A 21,153-nucleotide genomic window follows, 5' to 3' on the forward strand; every position below is an offset into this window, starting at 1 on the left:
ATATTCTCTTTTTTCTGTTCTATTGTTCTATATTAAAAATAAAGAAACAGACTGGAAATTAAAAATGCTGTTTTTCACCTCACAAGACGTTAACTCTCACTCTAACTGCATCCATTCACTGCAGAGGATCCATTGGTGAGCAAGTGATGTAATGCTACATTTCTCTGTTCCGATGAAGAAAAAAACTCATCTACATCTTAAATGCTGTGACTATTTCACATGATGTGTTACAAATGTTTGTAGGCTCTCTAGTCTCTACTAATGTTATTTAGTAAAAAAAAACAAAAACAAACCTTTATTAGGGGTATGACTGGATCTTATTGTAATCTGTATACATGTGTTGTTCATAATAAGTTGATATCAACTAATACATTTACTAATGCTAGGAGATACATTAGTATGTATGTACAAGGTAACATCAACAAAGATATAATACTGTATAAAAGTGTTGTTTATTGTTATTTACTGTTAACTAATCCATTAATTAATATGACCAAAAACAATTTTATTGTAAAATGTTAACAAACAGGTTTCTTCTTCAACCAAGTGAACATAGTGTCACACTGTCCAGTCTCAAATAGGGCAAAGTGTGGCAGTCGTCAGTGTTGGGCAAGTTACTCTGAAAATGTGATCAAATTACTGATTACTCCTTTTAAAATTAATCACGTTACTGTTCTGATTACTTTATTTCAAAAGTAATTAGTAATAAGTTACATTACTAGTTATGTTACTTTTTTCTCCATGCAATTTATGAAATCCCAGCATACAAGCTCCCGATAAATATTTGTTATTAAAGCGTCAACATTCACGGAACACTGTTATTTTTAACTAAAGCAAGCGGCTGCTGTGTGCATGGCACTGATGGCAGCATGCCAGCAAAGAGCACTGCATTTATAATCTCTAAAAGACATCTCAGTTCATCGCAATCTCACAAATCTCTGTTATAACATAATAAATATATGCATAATGAATCTTTCATAATGTCTACAATTCATGTGTTATAATGAGAGGATTCGTGGGCATGCAAATTTCAGCACTGTATTGCTCAACGCTGCAAACACGTGCAGCCTAAGCCTAAATAAAAAGTCTGCATACGCTTGCATCTGTTAATCGTTTATATTAGTTCATGTTGCTTTTGTGCAATAGATGAATAACAATTTATTTGTTTTATATAATTTATGTTTAGATATTTCTATTTTGTGGGAGTCCTGTGAATCATTTTATTCTTCTGCATCCCGCACACACACAAGCTTCTACCTGCCCGAACCAGCACTCGCCCATCTTGTCCCGCGCCGCGGTCTCTACTCCACTGAATGCACTTGACTCGACAGTGCGTGTGCTACATCCTTTTTACAATCTCTAGAATATATTATAAAACACTGCATTCTGTCAGCAATGTAACGCGGCAGTAACGTATAGAGACCTTGGCTTGTAACTATACACTTATTACTATTTTAAAAATTTTAACTCATTAAATTACTCTGTAACTAAAAAAGTAATCAAATTACAGTAACGCATCACTAAGTAATGCGTTACTGCCTAACACTGGCAGTCATAACATTTCTCAGAAAAAGCAAGGAAAACTCACTGGCAGGGGTAACAGCCTGAACCAAACCAACAGAGGAGCCCACGGGGGCATCCTCGGAGATAGAAAAGGTGTAGTGGGCTTTTTGGAAGAGGGCAGGAGGCTGGTCACTCTGCAAGATGTTCATGGTGATGTTAGCAGGATAAACAGCAGACGTGCCTCCTCCGTCCTGAGCAGAGACAGACAGCTTCACACTGCTGCTGCGCAGCTGGGAAAGTGAAGCGTTCAGGAAGACGGAACCTGAGGAACACACAAAACCTACATTAACATCATAGAGGACACTTGCACTTGTATTATTGCAGCATAGATGATTGATCAATTAAAAAAGAAGGTTTAACTTTAATTAGATTACAGTAATAAAAGCTAATTCTTTAACCGCTAGATAACTCAGAAACTTGGTAAACACATGGCCATGATTTTTTTTTTTTTTTACTTATACACTATCTCTGTCTCTTTCCAAATCTTTTAAGAACAAACCTAAACACTAGTTAATAGGAGAAAAACATCCCATCACTGATGGTGACATGGTGGATATGTTTGTGGCTAGCTCCACGTTTAACAGATGGTGGGGGGCCTGCTAGATTCTGTCACCTTGATCTAACTTAAAATCCTAATCATCTGTTGATTTAAACCAGGAGTGGTTAACCTTAGGCATGCATGCCCCCACTGGTTCACAGAAGGGTAATCACTGGCATGCAAACAAAAGAGATTAATGTGTGTGTATTTTATTTATTTGTTTGTTTTAGAATTTCCTAGCACCTGCATGCAAATAAACAAGAAATAGAATAAAATAAAATTAGCGTTCCACTGATGTTCAGTCAAAGCTGACATGAGGCGATTATTTGGCAGCACTGAGAACCATGCATCTGAGCAAAAAAAAAAAATAGTCATAATAAAAGTCAAAAATAAAAGTTGTTTCAGTCAGGTTTATAAGTTTCATAAGCTACCATTCTCAATCTTTATTAGTTTAGTGTTAATTAAGATGCTATAATGCTTTTAAACATTAATAAACATGTCACAAACCTTGCACAATTGTGAATCCAAAGAGATGTTTCAAAGAGGTCTATGCTATATTGTGTTTGCTGCTTTGTCATATTCACTGTGCACTGCATATTTAAAGGCAACCTATTATGAAAAAATCACTTTTATAAGGTGTATGAACGCAGCTGAGTGGCTGCAGTGTGTGACAACAACCAGCCTATAATGGTACTAATCAACCCAGTCATTTTTTTTATAATCCCAATAAATTATAATCAGTCTCTCCAAATGAGCAGTTCCAGATTTCTCCCTATGTACACGTCACCATAGGGAAAAAGTCCCGCCCATTTGTGACGATCTCTGCCCTATTAGCATACACAGGTCTGAGTGAGAAGCAGCAGTCCACCATTACTATTTTCTTGCTGTGACGTTAGCTGCAGGAGATATACTAAAGCCCTGCATTTCAGCCCGAGCCCGACGGGCCCCGACTTATTTATGCCCCTAGGGCCGGGCTTCGGGCCAATTTTCACGTTATAGCTCATATGCGGGCCGGGCCTCTGGCCTTTTTTGGGTTATCCTTCTATTTATATTTTTAGACATTAAATAAAAAAATGAGAAGTTGACGTCGACGATAGAAAAACAAACATAGAAAGACATTTCATAACCTCATACCATTCATAATCTGATAATTCAACCCGTTATAATTAAACTGACATACTGACATGACAGTCTCACACACGCACGGAGTCACGCTTTTCCGTCAGCGCGACCCACGATTATACTTCACTTATATCCACTTATTGTAGTAGTAGCTATTATAGGCCTCTAAAGTAATGTAAATGTAAACAGCACGAAACCCTGCTAACTGTCAAGACTGGCTCGCTCTGTGTTTAGTGTCCCGTCAGCAGCAGCAGCGAACGTGTCTTCAGCGCAGCGGGAAGAGTGATAGAAGAGAGGAGGACTGGGTTAAAACCTTCCACTCTGGAGGCTATTATTTTTTCTCCACGATGCTCTGTAAGAGACTGTTCTAACTTTTCATTTGACTGGACTTTATTTTAGTTTAACTGTTGGAAACTAATGGGAAAAAGAATGGACATATTCTGTGGTGCATTTTTTGAGGTAAGATAACCTGCAAGTTTGTTTTTAATTAATTTTATTTGTTTAGATTGTAGGCTATTTCTCATTTCGTTTGCGAGCGCTGTTGCGAGCCTGCCTCAGTATTTCAATTTTTTTTTTTTTTTTTTACTCACTGTGGTTTAATAAATAAACATTTATTAAACTGTCTGTGTGATATGCTTGAAGTGTTTTATATATGGATTTTATTGTAGCCAAGTAAAGTATTAGCGTTAATTTGAGAGGTTTAATTTATTAAATATGTTTTAGGCTACTCGCTGTCGGCTCGGCTGTTTAACGTTAATCGTCATTTTAAAAAAAATGCTCCAAACATTTTTCTAAATCAACTTGATAAAGAAATGAAAAGAAACATAACACAAAACTGACCCATTTTTTAATTGTTGCAAATAGGGCAGGCTTCCGCTGTGTAATAAAATAAATAAATAAATAAATAAAAACACGGGCTCGTGTCGGACTCGGGCTGATAATTCTGATGAGCTGTCGGACACGGGTCGGGCTAGGGCCTGAGCGTCTCGGGCCAGGGCCGGGCTCGGGCCTAGATTTGAGGCCCGTGCAGGGCTCTAAGATATACAATGTCAGCACTAAAGAAACACTTGTAAAGTTACAAGTGCTGTGTTTTGGGTTGCACCAATGTACACAGGAGTCTCCATAGACTCCCTCCATCTGAGCTGCTGAGGACACTGTGGTTAAATTTCATTTTCGAAGGAAATATCCCGGAAAAAAATCAGTAAAGTCCATTATATGTTTAAATATCGATACCAATGCTTTGTGTGCGAACGTCAACTCTAGACAAAGTACACGTTTGTTTTCCAAATTGCCTTTCTGAAAGTGCTTCTTGGCACTCTGTAATGCTAATGTTGCTAAAGCTAGGCCTGTTTTCACTGATTCTGCCTTCACATGCTACGAGAATGACAGTATATACCGGAATATGCTTGTTAAAAGTTGCATATGAAAGCAACATGAAGTCGACCACTGTCGAGCTCAAAATCATATGTGGGACTTATAAAGTTTGGGATAGCACGCCAAAGCAAAATGAGACCAATCTTCTTTATTTTTATCGCACCGTGCTCCTCATCTGTGTAATTCATAAACGATAATTTATTATGCACAGTACAATCAGATGACTGACTTTTAGATAACAGGCTTGTAGTAATAGTGAAATGCTTATTTACAAAGGCTAACACCGGTATAGCTGAAGCTTGAGCTCTTGGAGCTCCGCCCTCTTCTGAAAAGGGCCGGGAGCACCAGCTCATTTGCATTTAAAGGGACACACACAAAAACGGCGCGTTTTGGCTCATACCCTAAAAGTGGCAATTTAAACAACTATAAAAAGTTATCTGTGGGGTATTTTGAGCTAAAACTTCACATACGCATCAGAGACTTATTTTACATCTTGTAAAAAGGGGCATAATAGGTCCCCTTTAAGAAGTTTCTGGACGTTGATCGTGTAAGGACCCTTGCTGTCTATGGGAGGGTCAGAGAGCTCACAGATTCCTTCAAAAATATCTTAATTTGTGTTCTGAAGATGAACGAAGCTCTTACGGGTTTGGAACAACATGAGGGTGAGTAATTAATGACAGAATTTTCATTTTTGGGCGAACTAACCCTTTGAAGTTCACTTTTTTAATTTAATTAATTTTCAAATAATTTATTTCTAATAAATAATTAGGGATGAGAATGGCAGATGTGACCAAAGTAATAAACTTGCAATGCCCATACTGTAAGACCCCTAAGACAGTGCTACAGCGAGACAGGAGACAGAGCTGATTATCCTTGCAGTGTTTTATTCTCTGATGAGTCCAATTTTTAGCTTTGCCCAACGTCTGGTCATCTAATGGTTAGACAGAGACCTGGACAGGCCTACAAGCCACCCACTGTGAAATTTGGTGGAGGATAAGTGATGATCTGGCTGGAGGTGCTTCAGCAAGGGTGGAATTGGACACATTCATCTTCGAGAAGGACCCGATTCTTTATTTTCTATTGTGAAGGAATCAAGCTGCATATAAGGTTGTCCTGGAAGACAAGAAACATGCTTCCTTTTGCTCTGACAATGTTTCCCAAATCTGAGGAGTGTTTTTTTTTCAAGCAGAAAAATGCTTCATGCCACACAGCCAGGTCACTCAAGGTGTGCATGGGGGACCACCAAAGCAAGATCCTGTCATGGCCTGTCCTATCTCAAAACCTGAACCCCATTGAAAACCTCTGGAAATGTGATCAGGTGGAAGACGGGTGGTCACAAGCCATCAAACAAGGCTGAGCTGCTTGAATTTTTGCACCAGAAGTGACATAAAGCCAACCAACAGCAATGTGAAAGACTGGAGGAGAGCATGCCAAGACACAAGAAAGCTGTGAAAATCAGGGTTATTCCACCATATACTGATTTCTGAACTCTTCCCAAGTTAAAACATTGTGTTGTTTAAAAATGAATATGAACTTCATTATTTGAGGTCTGAAAACACTGCATCTTTTTTGTTATTTTGACCAGTTGTTTTATTTTTGAAATGAATTGATGTTTTTTGTTTTTTTTGAGTTTTGTATGTTTTTTGTTGTTTTATAATTTAATGTTTAATTTTGAAATGAGGAATATTTACTTAGGCTTCTGAGCACTACTTAAGAGTAAACACACTTAGGGCATACAGTAAAGCATATGCTTGTTCATCTTTGCCACTGCTGCATTAAAGAGATAGAGACATATATGTAATAATTAAAGGCAGAACAGTGATTGTAATGGGATTATGGAAAAATAAATCACAGCCCTCCAACTTCATTAAAGAGTAATCTGATTACTGTAATGCGTCACACCAAACAACACGGCTCAGCAGGAGCTCTATGTGTGCGAACAGTAAAGGACTCTGACAGTAACATGTACCATACAAATCATTTTTATAATAACAGTTATCTGTATTTCCTAAACTACTAATGTGATTTTGATATTAGACATCTATATACTGTATTATAGACCGTTATTTAAAATAAATCTGCGAAAAGTAAATGTTTATATATCTATGTCATTTTCAATGTACTATACTTGAAAATTATAGAATTGCTCAAAATATCATGGCATACTGGTACTATAATAGTTCCAGGTTAAAAATGAAACATTTTGCCAAAATTTAATTTTATGGATATACTCAGTAACTGGAAATTTTCACTGTATGAGGTTAACTTAGCAACGATTGCAACATTTTATAAGATCACAGAGTACATGATATAAAGCATAATCACAGATTTTTGTAGACCCACAGCACTGCATGAGAGTCCACTTCACACAATCTGCACTCATGTTTAGTCAGGATTTAGAAAGGTGCTGTGTAAATCCACAGGCCTCCTACTGAGATGTGACAAAAGCAATTACTGTATCTGTTACAGAAGACTCTCGAAGCCTGACCATCAAGTAAAGCACGCACTATGTTGTCTAAACAAACTATATGAGTTATCTATGCTGTACTATGGACTACAGTATACAGTAGCATATAACAGTATGACAGCAGAACCGTTTCCTTCTATTTAAATCTTTCTATTTAAATTATTTAAAGGCTTTCTATTTAAATTGTGAATAAAAGATTCTCTGAAATGAACATTGTGTTTTTGGCAAAACAGATTTCAGTCCCAGCATGTTACCTGTTGACTGGTCCACAGTGAATAAAGAGGCAGAATCTCCTGGCAGAAGCTCATAGGTAATTTTTCCATTGTTCCCAGAATCCCGGTCAGAAGCAAAAATGCAGAGTAGCTCAGTGCCAGGTTGGGCATGGATGCTCACACTCGTGACGTATTTCTCAGGACTAAAAACAGGAGCATTATCATTCACATCCTCCACACTGATGTGAACAAATGTCTGTGAACTGAGCCCATCCTATTCAGAAAGAAAACATAATTACTAGTTTCTTTTTCCATTTAATGTCAATTTCCACAATGCCAGTATTAAAAAAACTCACTTTATCTTCAGCTTTAATTGACAGGTCAAAGGTCACAAGGCCAGCTTCATGATCAATATCTTGAGACACACAGATTTCCCCAGTGACAGAGTTGATGTGAAAGTAAGGGTGGTCATCCTTGCTGCTGAAGCCATCATAGAGGGAGTATTGCACTGATCCAAACTCAGCATCATCAGCATCTATGGCAGTGACCTAGACCAGATGGAAATGTATAAATAATGTAAATCTTATCTAGTCTTGCAGCTGGTACAATTTTCTTGGCATCCAGCATGAGAATTACTCAGAATCCCATGTAATGTTGTGGTCATTATACCAATACGTTTTTGAGGTAAAAGATTTCTCATATTGCACATTTAATGTCAAAAAAAAAAAAAAAAAAAAAAAAAACCTATTCTACACAGTTTATACATGAACTGCACAATTCTTCCAAAACGATTCTACACAGTTTATACATGAACTGCACCATTTGTTCAAAACTAGGAGCCTGTAATCAATCATCTGTATATTAGAAGCACCAAAATGACTGTGCGGGCAAGCATTATTTCATTAACATTGTTATGGTGTTGGCTCAGCAAAAGGTGTCTCAGATTAACGTTTCCAGATTTACTCTTTTAGACCACTAAAACCTTTTGCGTGGAAAACATACTTGTGAGTACTTTCGGAGTAATTTTCAACTGTTTAAATGACCCTAATACAATTCACACTGCACCAACAGATGCAGACATACCAACAGACATACGGCAAACCTGTTTTTCATCAGGTTTTGTCGGATCAGTGTGTTGGTGTCTGTTGCCATTGGTCTTGTCTTAGCTGATTGAACATGTTGCGTCTGCATTTGTCGGGTCTTGGAATGTCTGAGAAGTGAGGTACTATAACTGGTTGACTGCGTTTGACTGCATCTGTCAGATAATTGAATTGGTCTTCAGACTAATTGAAGAGACATCTTTTAAAACAGCTGGAGAAACACTCTAATGGCAATTCATAACGATCTTAAATTTTGGTGAATCTCATTTGTACATATCAAATGCATATGCCCTATTGACATGCATACCTTTTTATAGAAATAGTATGTTTACCATTAATCAATTGTATGAATTTGGTGTCAAGTTGCTAAAACGTTAAATAGTTGAGTTTATATGAGGAAAGATATCTAAAATATCCCCTGAAGACACAAAATTATCTAAAAATATACAGTACAGTACTATGTTGTTGTTGTTTTCAAAAACATTTGTCTAATTAATCTATTTACATATGTTGTTTTTGTTTTTGGTAGAGCATTGCGTTACGAAGTGCAAGGTTGGGGGTTCGACTTCCCCGGAAACACATGATAGGTAAAAATTGATAGCCTGAATGCACTGTAAGTCGCTTTGGATAAAAGCGTCTGCTAAATTTAATTTTAATTTAGTTGTTGTTTTCAAAAACATTTGTCTAATTAATCTTGGGGTTAGGGTGGACATTCATGCATATATTTTTATAAAAATAATTTTTTTTATTTTTTTGTGTAAATTAATTTGTTTGTTTTGTCTGGGTTTATTTATTGTGTGTTTTGATACAATTTGATTGTTAAATGTTGATTTGCTTTTTTAGTTTGAGTTTAATATGTTTCTTTTTTAATTTTGTTAAATTTTTTAAATGTGTCACATTTTCATGTTAAGCGGCGGTACTGATTCTTATTATCATCTGTCGTATCTTCAGCAGCACCATATGATCTAAGCCTTTCTGTCATAAAAAAAAGATATCATTCTAACATTTATGAGCCCAGTAGTGGGTGGAAGACTGAGACCTCTGTTCAAAGTCTAAAAGCAACTGTCTGAGATCATAAATTTCCACCACTCTTTGCACGCAGAGCTGATTGCGGCTATGATCAAAAAGAGAGATATCTAAAAATATATCCCCTGAAAATATGGCAAGATTTTTCATGGACATGGAGTCCTACAACAGATGGCACAGCACCCAGAGCCCTCGACATCACAGAGTCAGTCTGGGATTATATGAAGAGACAGAAACAATTGAGACTAAAGCCTTAAATCCACAGAAGAACTGCTGCCACCTCTCCAAGATGAAAACTTTCTTAAAACTGCACAAGTGTACCTAGTATACTGTTTGTAAGACAAAGGGTGATCACACCAAATATTGATTTGATTTAGTTTATAAAGTTAATTGATATAACAAAAACATCCAGGGTATTGTTTTATACCTTTATACCTAAGTAATATTACTATAATTTAAAATAAAACATTTTGGCAGCCATACTTCAGTTCTCAGGAACACATGACTCTTTTCAAAAATCAATCTAATATCCTAATAAAGTTGTTATAAATGTTAAAAAAAAGTTTTGTAACTTTAAGTCTTGAATGTCACTTTTGATCAATTTAATTGATCTAAGTGAAAAGGGAAAATGATTCTAAAATATGGTCATGCATTAATATGTTCTTTATAAGTACTAATAAACAGCCAATATGCTATTAATATGTATGCTAATAAGCAACTAGAAAAAGTAAGCAACTATCTAAAGTGTTTCCAATGAAATATTGAAACTCCCAATACAGTCTGATTTGTCACGCCGAGTAAACTTGTGCCAGGCGACAATTTCACACACAAGGAGGCAAAGCAGTGAGCAGTGTGTTGTCGCTGTTTTGTAACACAGCTGTCTTTGTCTCAACAAAAAGTCTTAGTACTGTCTCTGTTTTGAGAGTGAGTGTGTATGTTGTTGTGATAGCAATTGAGTGTTTCTTCTGACCTTGTGATCCCTTCAATGATTTATTTGTTATGCACAGGCTTCATCCACAATAGCTGGATAGTTAGTTAGTTAAAGCGCTTGCCAAAAACAAAACATGCCTCACACCTGTCTTGGCCATGTTGCACTGCATTTTTTATATTTGCTTCTGTTTACAACTAGAATATTTCACCCACAATTTAAAATTCTTTTATCATTTAAACCCTCTCATGCCTTTCCTAACCTGTATGACTTTCTATCTTCTTTTAATCATGTTGAGAATGTTTAAAAGAAAAAAAAATTTTCCAAGTTGTCAAAAATGATTCAAAGTTTAATATAGTAGATTTTACAAAACAATTCTATTTCGGTCTTACTACTTTAAAATGCCATGTTTAATTCAGTGTTTTACTTGCAATTAATTTGTAATTAACTGTGAAATTTGCTAGCAATTTCTGATTGAAAATTGTTTCTAGACCGATTCATTGTCAATTTACAATACAAGTAACTGTTTTTTGCCATAATTGTTCAAAATATCTTCTTTTGTGTTTGCAGAAGAAAGAAAATCATGCAGGTTTGGAACAACATGAGGATTTGTAAGTTATAACAGGATTTTCATTTTTGGGTGAACTGTAATACTGACTTTGCTTTGACTTTGACAAAAAAAAAAAAAAAATGAATTTGACAAGAGTAAAAGTGGCATATTATTTTGAAACTGGTTGAGGTACAAATTCATAAAAAGGAGAGTAATAATAATTTTTACCTGTAAGATGCATGTCCCAACAGTTGTGTGCTCTTTGACAGTAACGTTATAGAACTGTTGTTTGAATATAGGTTTATTGTCATTGACATCTACCACATGAATGGTCAGGGTGGCTGTAGAGGACAGAGAGGGGGAACCACCATCGGTAGCCACCACCAAGAACCTCAGCTCTGTCTCTCTCTCATGGTCTAGGCCTGCAGCAGTGGTAATGAGACCTGATGTTGCATTTATATTCAACAACTGCTCCTGCTCTGGCTGCATAATAGAGTAGATGATTCCAGAATCTCCACCAAGATCTCTGTCTGTGGCCTTGACTCGGAAGAGAGCTGTTCCCTCATGCACATCCTCAGGAATGCTCTCCTCATAGATGTTTTGGTCAAAAACAGGTGGATTGTCATTCACATCTGTGACCTGAACCTGAAATGTTGTTTTGCTGCTCAGAGGAGGAGAACCGAAATCTCTGGCTGTCACAGTGAGTTCATACACGTCCTTTACCTCTCGGTCCAGTGGGCCATCCACACAGAGAACATAAAGAAAATCATCAGTGGATTTGAGGGAGAACATCCCATCCCCACCTTGGAGGTGCACATCAATCTTCTTGACATCTCCTAAATCTGGATCTGAGACTGCAATCCTTGCAACATAGTCTCCAGGTCTCGCTCCCTCAGATACTTCAGGTGCTCCGGCCTCATTAAGAAAAAGGATGCTAATATTTGGGTGGTTGTCATTGACATCCAGGACTTTAATACTTACAAATGTGCTGGAGGATTCAGGCTGAATCCCAGAATCCCATGCTGTCACAACAAGCTCAAAAAATGACTGGTTTTCATAGTCCAAAAGTTTATTGACACTAATGATACCTGATGAACTATCAATAACGAAAAACTCATTTGGGTCACTTTGACGGCGATTGATCTTATAGGTGACCCAGCCATTGCTGCCAAGATCTGGGTCTGTCGCAAATACCTGGCAAACAGGTGTCATTATTGGGGTCTTTTCCAATACAACAGCATGGTACTCTGTTTGATTGAACACAGGCTGGTTGTCATTTTCATCAAGTACAGTAATATGTACTTGCAACTGGCCTGTTTTGGGTGGCAAACCACCATCAAATGCCTCAATTGTGAAACTGTAGAAGCTTGTCATTTCTCTGTCTAATCTTGCTTGCAGAATAAGGTCAAAACTGAAGATACCACCTCCACTATTGCGGATCTCGACTTTAAAAAGTTTCCTCATGTCTCCGTCTGTTATTCTGTAGCCCTGGATGCCATAATCACCCTCATCCTGGTCCTGAGCTCCTTCCAACTCAAAACAGGCTCCTGGAGGGCTCAATTCAGACACATTCAACTGTATTGTTTTCACAGGGAATGCAGGAGAATGATCATTCACATCCTTCACCTCGATGATTACTTTAATAACCTCTCCTTTTAAAGTGGCGGCCGCGAACTCGTACTTATTTGTGCGCTCTCGATCCAACACCACGGCGGTGGAGATGATCCCGGTGTCTCCATCGATCTCAAAGTCTCTGAACACATCGGAGTCTCGGCTCTCAGATATAAAAAATCCAGAACTTTGGCTTTTCGCCGGCAGTCCAGCTCTTATATCCCCGACAATAGTTTTTGCAGGTAAACCTTCCTCTATGGAGAGACTGAGATTGAACACCTGTGCGCAACCGTCCTCACAAAATAATGTCAATAAGAGAAACTGAAGTAAAGTCTGTACGTAAATCTCCATTTTCATATGAAAATAATTAGTATAAGTTCGTTGCATTCATGGTAAAGAGGAAACAAGTCTTCGCACAATCGCTTCTGGCTGAAGTTCACTCTCCAAAGCGCGTTTCTTCAGAGGCGAATGTTGCTCCTTGTCTTAACAGCTTTACAGCCATCGCCCCTCCGCTGTGTTTGTGTGTGTGTGTATGTGTGTGTGTAGGTTGAATACAGCATCGCCTACTGAATGAAAGGTGAATGCGGAAAATGAGAAAAAAAAAGTCAGTATGAGCTGTTACGTAGTGCAGCATGAGCGCCTGTTGAGTCACGTGATGCGAAGTATCTTAAAGCAGGTGAAAAGACCTTCTGCCAATTACAATTGCTTAATTATTATATTATATTATATTATATTATATTATTACTTGTTGCGTCATGCAATACATTATTAGGCAAATAGACTGAAATATGTCAGTTATTTAGGCATGTCTGGCAACCAACAAATAGGTCTATGTATATTTAATATCATTAAAAGTAAGGTTCTATGACACTTTGATATGCACGTTTTTTGGACACCTCTTTGCAAACTCATTATGTTAAAACTTAGGAGACATTTGTGTGCCATTGTTGTAGAAATTAATTTCTTTACATCTTGTTTATGTGAACCCAATGAACCATACTGAAACTAAACTTCGAAAACTAGAAAAACTATGAGACTTATGAGAAAAGCAATTATCATCCTGTGGCTCCTCTTAGTGGATAACATTAGTATTACATTAATTTGTGTCTTTAAGCTTGAGCAGGACATCTGAAAAATAGTAATGCATTTAAAGGGATACTCCACCCCAAAATGAAAATTTTGTCATTAATCACTTACCCCCATGTCGTTCCAAAGCTCTAAAAGCTCCGTTCGTCTTCGGAACACAATTTAAGATATTTTGGATGAAAACCGGGAGGCCTGTGACTGTCCCATAGACTGCCAAGTAAATAACAGTGTTAAGGTCCATGAAAGGTATGAAAGTCATCTTCAGAATACTCCATCTGCCATCAGACGTGGAATCTGGGTTACATGAAGTGACGGGAACACTTTTTGTAAGTGAAGAAAACAAAAATAATAACTTTATTAAACAGTCTCAGGCCTCCCGGTTTTCATCCAAAATATCTTAAATTGTGTTCTGAAGACGAACAAAGCTTTTTTGGGTTTGGAATGACATGGGGGTAAGTGATTAATGACAAAATTTTCATTTTGGGGTGGAGTATCCCTTTAACAAGTCCCTATTAATGACACATAGAAACTTTGTAGAAATTTCACAGCTGTACTGTAGGAATGGTCCATATAAAGCAATAAGCTATTTTTAAAATCTTTATTCAAAAATAATTAAATTTCAGAATTACATCATTTATTTTCAAGTAGGCTACTGAGTGCTCTTCAGGGTTTACACTTTTTGTTATCAATGAATTTACAAGATTTTACATGTATATATATATAGTATACAAATATTATATGTTTTTCTGAAATAAGTTTAAGTTTATTTGTTAACGGGGCAATGCACATTAATAAACATACTGTAACTGTAAATGTGCCAGAATTAGCCAAAAAGGCTATTTTTCATCTGTAGACCCTTGACAGAATTTAAAAAAGTCACCCTGAAATAAAGACAGAGCATCATTACACATATACACATATGAAAAAAGGAAGTAAAAAGTAAAATACAGAACAAATTACAGAAACATAAATACACAGTAAAAAGCGCTACTAAAATACAAAATATAAAAAAATGATCTAAACAAAGTAAAAATATGAAGGAAGGGAGAGTGAGAGAGAGAGAGAGAGTGAGAGAGAGAGAGACAGAGAGAGAGAAAGAAAGAGAGAGAGAGAGAGAGACGGCAACAGGAGAAGGCAACATACATGTAGCCAAGCGCAATTAGTACAAGGACTAGTCAATTGTCAAGAATACAATAATGTTGACAGTGCTGAGTTGGCAGTAACCATTTTTTGAGATGAAACTGAAAAAAAATAAAAATATTAATATTATAATATTTATTTTTATTATTGTAATTGTTGATGGAATGAAGTTCCATTCCCTTGCAGCTTTGACTGCAAATACAGACTGACAGAATTGACATCTTTTGAGAGGAATCTTGTACTCAAGATCTGTGAAGAGGATGTATGCAAAGTCTACATGAAGCAGGAGATAAAGAAAGCCAAAGGCCCAGATGGTGTCTCTCCAGCCTGCCTCAAAGCCTGTGCTGTCCAGCTATCATCCATCTTCACATTGATCTTCAACAGATCCCTGGAGCTGTGTGAAGTCCCCTCCTGCTTTAAATGCTCCACCATCATCCCTGTACCCAAGAAACCAAAAATCACAGGACTTAATGACTACAGACCCGTTGCTTTAACATCTGTGGTCATGAATTTATTCGAGAGACTGGTGCTGCGCTACTTAAAGGGCATTACTGGATACTTGCTGGACTCCCTGCAGTTTGCTTACAGAGCAAACAGGTCTGTGGATGATGCAATCAATATGGGATTGCACTACATCCTCCAACATCTGGACAAACCAGGGACTTATGTAAGGATCTTGTTTGTGTACTCAACACCATCATCCCGGACACCCTTCAGAATAAACTTACACAGCTCTCTGTACCCACCTGTCAGTGGATCACCAGCTTCCTGACAGACAGGCAGCAGCTAGTGAGGCTGGGAAAACTCAAATCCAGCACCTGCACCATCAGCACTGGAGCTCCTCAGGGCTGCATTCTCTCCCCACTGCTCTTCTCCCTGTACACCAATGATTGCACATCTAAGGGCCCCTCTATCAAGCTCCTGAAGTTTGCAGATGACACCACAGTCATCGTCTTCATTCAGGACGGTGACGAGTCTGCTTACAGACTGGAGGTTAAAGAGCTGGATGCCTGGGGTAGTCACAACAACCTGAAGCTGAACACGCTCAAAACTGTGGAGATGATCGTGGACTTCAGGAGAAACCCCTCTGCTCTCCCCCCACTGACCATCATGAACAGCACTGTGGCTGCAGTGGAGTCATTCAGGTTCCTGGGCACAACCATCTCTCAGGACCTGAAGTGGGACATTCACAGCAGAGGTTGTACTTCCTTCGTCAGTTGAAAAAGTTCAACCTGCCACAGTCACAGATGACACAGTTTTACTCGGCTATTATTGAGTCGGTTCTGTGCTCTTCTATAACTGTCTGGTTTTAAGAAGACTGCAACGGACTGTTAGGGCAGCAGAAAGGATCATTGGTGTGCACCTGCACAGTCTTCAAGACTTGTACAACTCCAGAGTGAAGAAATGGGCAGGTAACCTCATCAAAGACCCCTCTCACCCCGGACACAACCTGTTTGCACTTCTCCCCTCAGACAGATTCTACAGATCTCTGCGCACTAGAACATGTAGGAATAAAAACATTTTTTCCCCCATGCCATCTCCAGCTTAAACAGCTAACATATGAATCATTACTTGTGTTCTGTAACTCATTTCCATAAATCATTCTACATCTTAAATGATTGCCTTTTTCAAGTATTATGTAAATACATATGCATATCTCTTTATTTATACAGTTCTATATAGAGTAAAATTGCACAAATCTGTACATAAATCAATCTACTGTTCCAGATTCATACACATTATTTATTGCTAAGTCTTACACATTTTATTATTATTATTCTATTTTATTTATTTATTTTTATTCTGTTCTCATGTCAGATGTGTATGTAAGCATGTATGCATGTATGTACCAGGAGCACCTTATATATATATATATATATATATATATATATATATATATAAACACCACAAATCCCTTGTGTGTTTTCACACACATGGCGAATAAAGCTAATTCTGATTCTGATTAATAAAGTCCCCTCTTTCCCCACCCCTTGTAGATCGGTGAGCAGTTGTACTAATATTCACAAACTGTTTAAGTGGTGAGGTCAGGCTGTGTATAGTCTTAAACAGTAGACAAATATGTACATATTTGATCAAGTTATCCCAGCTTAGCAAATTTTATTTTTTATATATTAAACAATGATGAAACTGAAATTATTTCTTATCAAGAATTTTTAGTGATTGTTTATACAAAGACTCTAGTGGTTTCAGAGTAGTAATACTATCTTGCGACCAAGTAGTTAAACAGTAAGTAATAGGAGAAATAATCATGGAATGCACATACTGTACATCAAACCAGCCTCAGGCGACATATAATCACGAATAAATATAAAATTTGATAGACTAAATCTGACACGGTTACAGACCTTTTTAACCTGAGCCTTAAATGAAAGTTTGGAATCAATCAGAACACAGAGGTACTTATCAGATACAACTTGTAATCTTTCCCCGATACAAAAACATCTGGCACTACACTTCAACTATTAGTTGTGGTAAAGGACATACTCACTGTTTTAGAAATGTTTAACTGTAAACAGCATTGTTCTAGCCAAGCTGTGACATGAACTAGGGATTCTGTAAGTTCATTTGCAACTTGTGACACACTACTTCCGTGTATATAAATAACAGTGTTATCCGCAAACATTTGAATGTTAGTGTTAGGACAGACGGATGGAAGATCAATGTAAAAAGTAAAGGACCCAGAATAGATCCTTGAGGAACACCAGTGGATATACTATGGGGGGCTGACTTATAATTCTGTATACTAACATACTGTGTGCAACCTGACAAATATGATTCAATACATCTTAAAGTATGTGGAGAGAAATTAAAACCTAATTTAGAGGTAAGAATTCTGCGGGTTACAGTGTCAAAGGCCTTTCTGAGGTCAAGAAACACAGCCCCGACAACCCCTCCATTATCTAATAGAGACTTGACTTTTTCAGTGAAGTAGCAATTTGCCATCTCAGTTGAATAGTGTGTTCCAAAGCCAAACTGCATTGGATGTAAAGCACAAGAACTATTATTCAAATAATTAGTGTTTTGTGCAGCCATCAATTTCTCTGCAACCTTTGAGACTATAAGAAAAATACTAATAGGTCTATAGTTACTAGCAGAGTGAGGATCGCCACTTTTGAATATAGGCACAATAACAGATGACTTCCAAACACAAGGGAACATCCCCTGAGAAACTGAAAGATTAATAATTTTAGTGATAACTAATGACTCACTAAGCTCTTTAAGCATTACCACATCCATACCAAATATACCCTTTGCTCTGGATTGTTTAAGAGATGTAATTGTTCTTCTGATGTCTAATTCAGAGACAGAGAGTAAGGGCTTGTTCCACTGTATTACCTGGATAAACTTCTGTATACTTAGGAGAGAAATATTGTGCAATAGTGACTACCCAGTCAACAAAGTAATAATTAAGTGCTTCTGCTACATCAGCTCGATTGTTAGTCAGCTTCCCATTTACCATCAATTCAATTGATGACCTGTCCTCTCTTTTGTCTCCTTTTAAGTAGTTCAACTGATTCCAGATTGTTTTAGAATGAACTCTTGCCTCTTCAATTATTCTCAGGAAAAAATCAGCCTTTGCTTTTCTCAGGGTCTTTACCACCTTGTTCCGTAATGTAATGAAATGTTGTCTATCATGACTTAACTTTGATCTATTTGCAGTTTTTAAAGCAAGATCCCATTTTTTCATTAGTTCTAAAATATCTGAATTCATCCAAGGGCAGTATGTTTTTATTTTTAGGATTAAATTTACAACTGAAATCTTTAATCATGCTCTGTAATTTTTTGTAGAATATTCGACTGTCATCCTCCTGATCTTTTCCTGTTAATAAATCATCTCATTTAATCTGATGGCTCGCCCTTCTGAGGTCATATAGTTTGTGTTTTGGAATGCTGTAAGAATCATATTTCCTGAATTAATTTAATCTCTTACTACATAATTTATAAAGTAATTTAAGTTGTAAATTACAGCCCTATGAAATCCAATTCCCAATCTGTGCCACATTCTGTTTCCATTTCTTATTTTTTTTTTTTTTTTTTTTTTTGTGGGGACTTTAAAGGGAACGACTTTAATGGTTTGATTTAAATCTATTCATTAAAAAAAACTGTTTTTTATCCTATTTTGTTAAATTTTGTCAAATGTTTGTTTTCATTGAACTAAAATATAATCTACAGCATTACATTACATTTTTTTAAAAAACAAGTGCTTCAGCACTGAGATTCAAAGCATACTTTTGCAACAAGATAACAGGTACAAGAAACTCATCTGAACAAAATTATTACATTACATTTACATTCACATTCATTATTACCTTTTAGAGCTTTGTCGAGTCCAAGAAAAGTCCAAGACCAGGGCTATTCGAGACTGTCAAGACCAAGTCCAAAGAGGTTCGAGTCCAAGTCAAGTCCAAAAGTTTTGAGTCCAAGTCAAGACCAAGTCCAAAGAAGAGAAAAAAAAGGATCCTCTTCAAGACCACATACTTAACTACTGATAATTTATGTGATGCGAGAGACAGCATATCTCCTATTCTAAGAAAAATAATTTTACATTATTATTTGTAATGATCAAAAAGCATGTGCAAAGTATCTCTACGGGGTCTCCAAACTAGATCCTGGAGGGCACAATGCCCTGCAGAGTTTAGCTCCAACTGGCCTTAACAGACCTATAGTGTGTCTAGTAAGTGTGTTTAATTAGGGTTTGAGCTAAACTCTAAAGGACACCGAGTTTGGAGATGTAGGGTCAATTTTTTTTTATGTACTTTATTTACATTTTATTTACTTTATAATGGTGCTGTTTGCTGACATTATGTCTGTGGTTAAAAATTAAAATGACTGATGCCTTGGGGCAGCGCACACACGGTTAAGGCTAGAAGGGATATATTTGGCTCTATTTGGCATGCACACATACAGGTGCTGGTCATATAATTAGAATATCATCAAAAAGTTGATTTATTTCACTAATTCCATTCAAAAAGTGAAACTTGTATATTATATTCATTCATTACACACAGACTGATATTTCAAATGTTTATTTCTTTGAATTTTGATGATTATAACTGACAACTAGGGAAAATCCCAAATTCAGTATCTCAGAAAATTAGAATATTATGAAAAGGTTCAATATTGAAGACACCTGGTGCCACACTCTAATCAGCTAATTAACTCGAAACACCTGCAAAGGCCTTTAAATGGTCTCTCAGTCTAGTTCTTTAGGCTACACAATCATGGGGAAGACTGCTGACTTGACAGTTGTCCAAAAGACGACCATTGACACCTTGCACAAGGAGGGCAAGACACAAAAGGTCATTGCAAAAGAGGCTGGATGTTCACAGAGCTCTGTGTCCAAGCACATTAATAGAGAGGTGAAGGGAAGGAAAAGTGTACAAGCAATAGGGATAACCGCACCCTGGAGAGGATTGTGAAACAAAACCCATTCAAAAATGTAGGGGAGATTCACAAAGAGTGGACTGCAGCGGGAGTAAGTGCTTCAAGAACCACTACGCACAGACGTATGCAAGACATGGGTTTCAGCTGTCGCATTCCTTGTGTCAAGCTACTCTTGAACAACGGACAGCATCAGAAGCGTCTCGCTTGGGCTAAAGACAAAAAGGACTGGACTGCTGCTGAGTGGTCCAAAGTTATGTTCTCTGATGAAAGTAAATTTTGCATTTCGTTTTAAAATCAGGGTCCCAGAGTCTGGAGGAAGAGAGGAGAGGCACACAATCCATGTTGCTTGGGGTCCAGTGTAAAGTTTCCACAGTCAGTGATGGGTTTGGTGTGCCATGTCATCTGTTGGTGTTGGTCCACTGTGTTTTCTGAGGTCCAAGGTCAACGCAGCCGTATACCAGGAAGTTTTAGAGCACTTCATGCTTCCTGCTGCTGACCAACTTTATGGAGATGCAGATTTCATTTTCCAACAGGACTTGGCACCTGCACACAGTGCCAAAGCTACCAGTACCTGGTTTAAGGACCATGGTATCCCTGTTTTCAACTGGCCAGCAAACTCGCCTGACCTTAACCCCATAGAAAATCTATGGGGTATTGTGAAGAGGAAGATGCGATATGCCAGACCCAAGAATGCAGAAGAGCTGAAGGCCACTATCAGAGCAACCTGGGCTCTCATAACACCTGAGCAGTGCCACAGACTGATCGACTCCATGCCACGCCGCATTGCTGCAGTAATTCAGGCAAAAGGAGCCCAAACTAAGTATTGAGTGCTGTACATGCTCATACTTTTCATGTTCATTACTTTTCAGTTGGCCAAGATTTCTAAAAATCCTTTCTTTGTATTGGTCTTAAGTAATATTCTAATTTTCTAAGATACAGAATTTGGGATTTTCCTTAGTTGTCAGTTATAATCAAAATTAAAAGAAATAAACATTTGAAATATATCAGTCTGTGTGTAATGAATGAATAT

The 21,153-nt window shown here is 37.3% G+C and overlaps 1 protein-coding gene across 1 annotated transcript in view; it reads right to left on the bottom strand.

The window, feature by feature from the left end:
* Positions 1-13,085, bottom strand: part of LOC109053645 (protocadherin-23-like) — a 39,817-nt gene extending 26,732 nt beyond the window's left edge. The window contains 4 exon segments of the mRNA XM_042716269.1: positions 1,589-1,825; positions 7,319-7,550; positions 7,633-7,824; positions 11,109-13,085. Coding sequence (XP_042572203.1) covers positions 1,589-1,825; positions 7,319-7,550; positions 7,633-7,824; positions 11,109-12,878 — 2,431 coding nt within the window. The 5' untranslated portion in view covers positions 12,879-13,085.
* Between the last annotated feature and the right edge of the window lie 8,068 nt (positions 13,086-21,153).

Source organism: Cyprinus carpio, chromosome B1 (assembly GCF_018340385.1).
Source record: "Cyprinus carpio isolate SPL01 chromosome B1, ASM1834038v1, whole genome shotgun sequence".
NCBI lineage: Eukaryota > Metazoa > Chordata > Actinopteri > Cypriniformes > Cyprinidae > Cyprinus > Cyprinus carpio.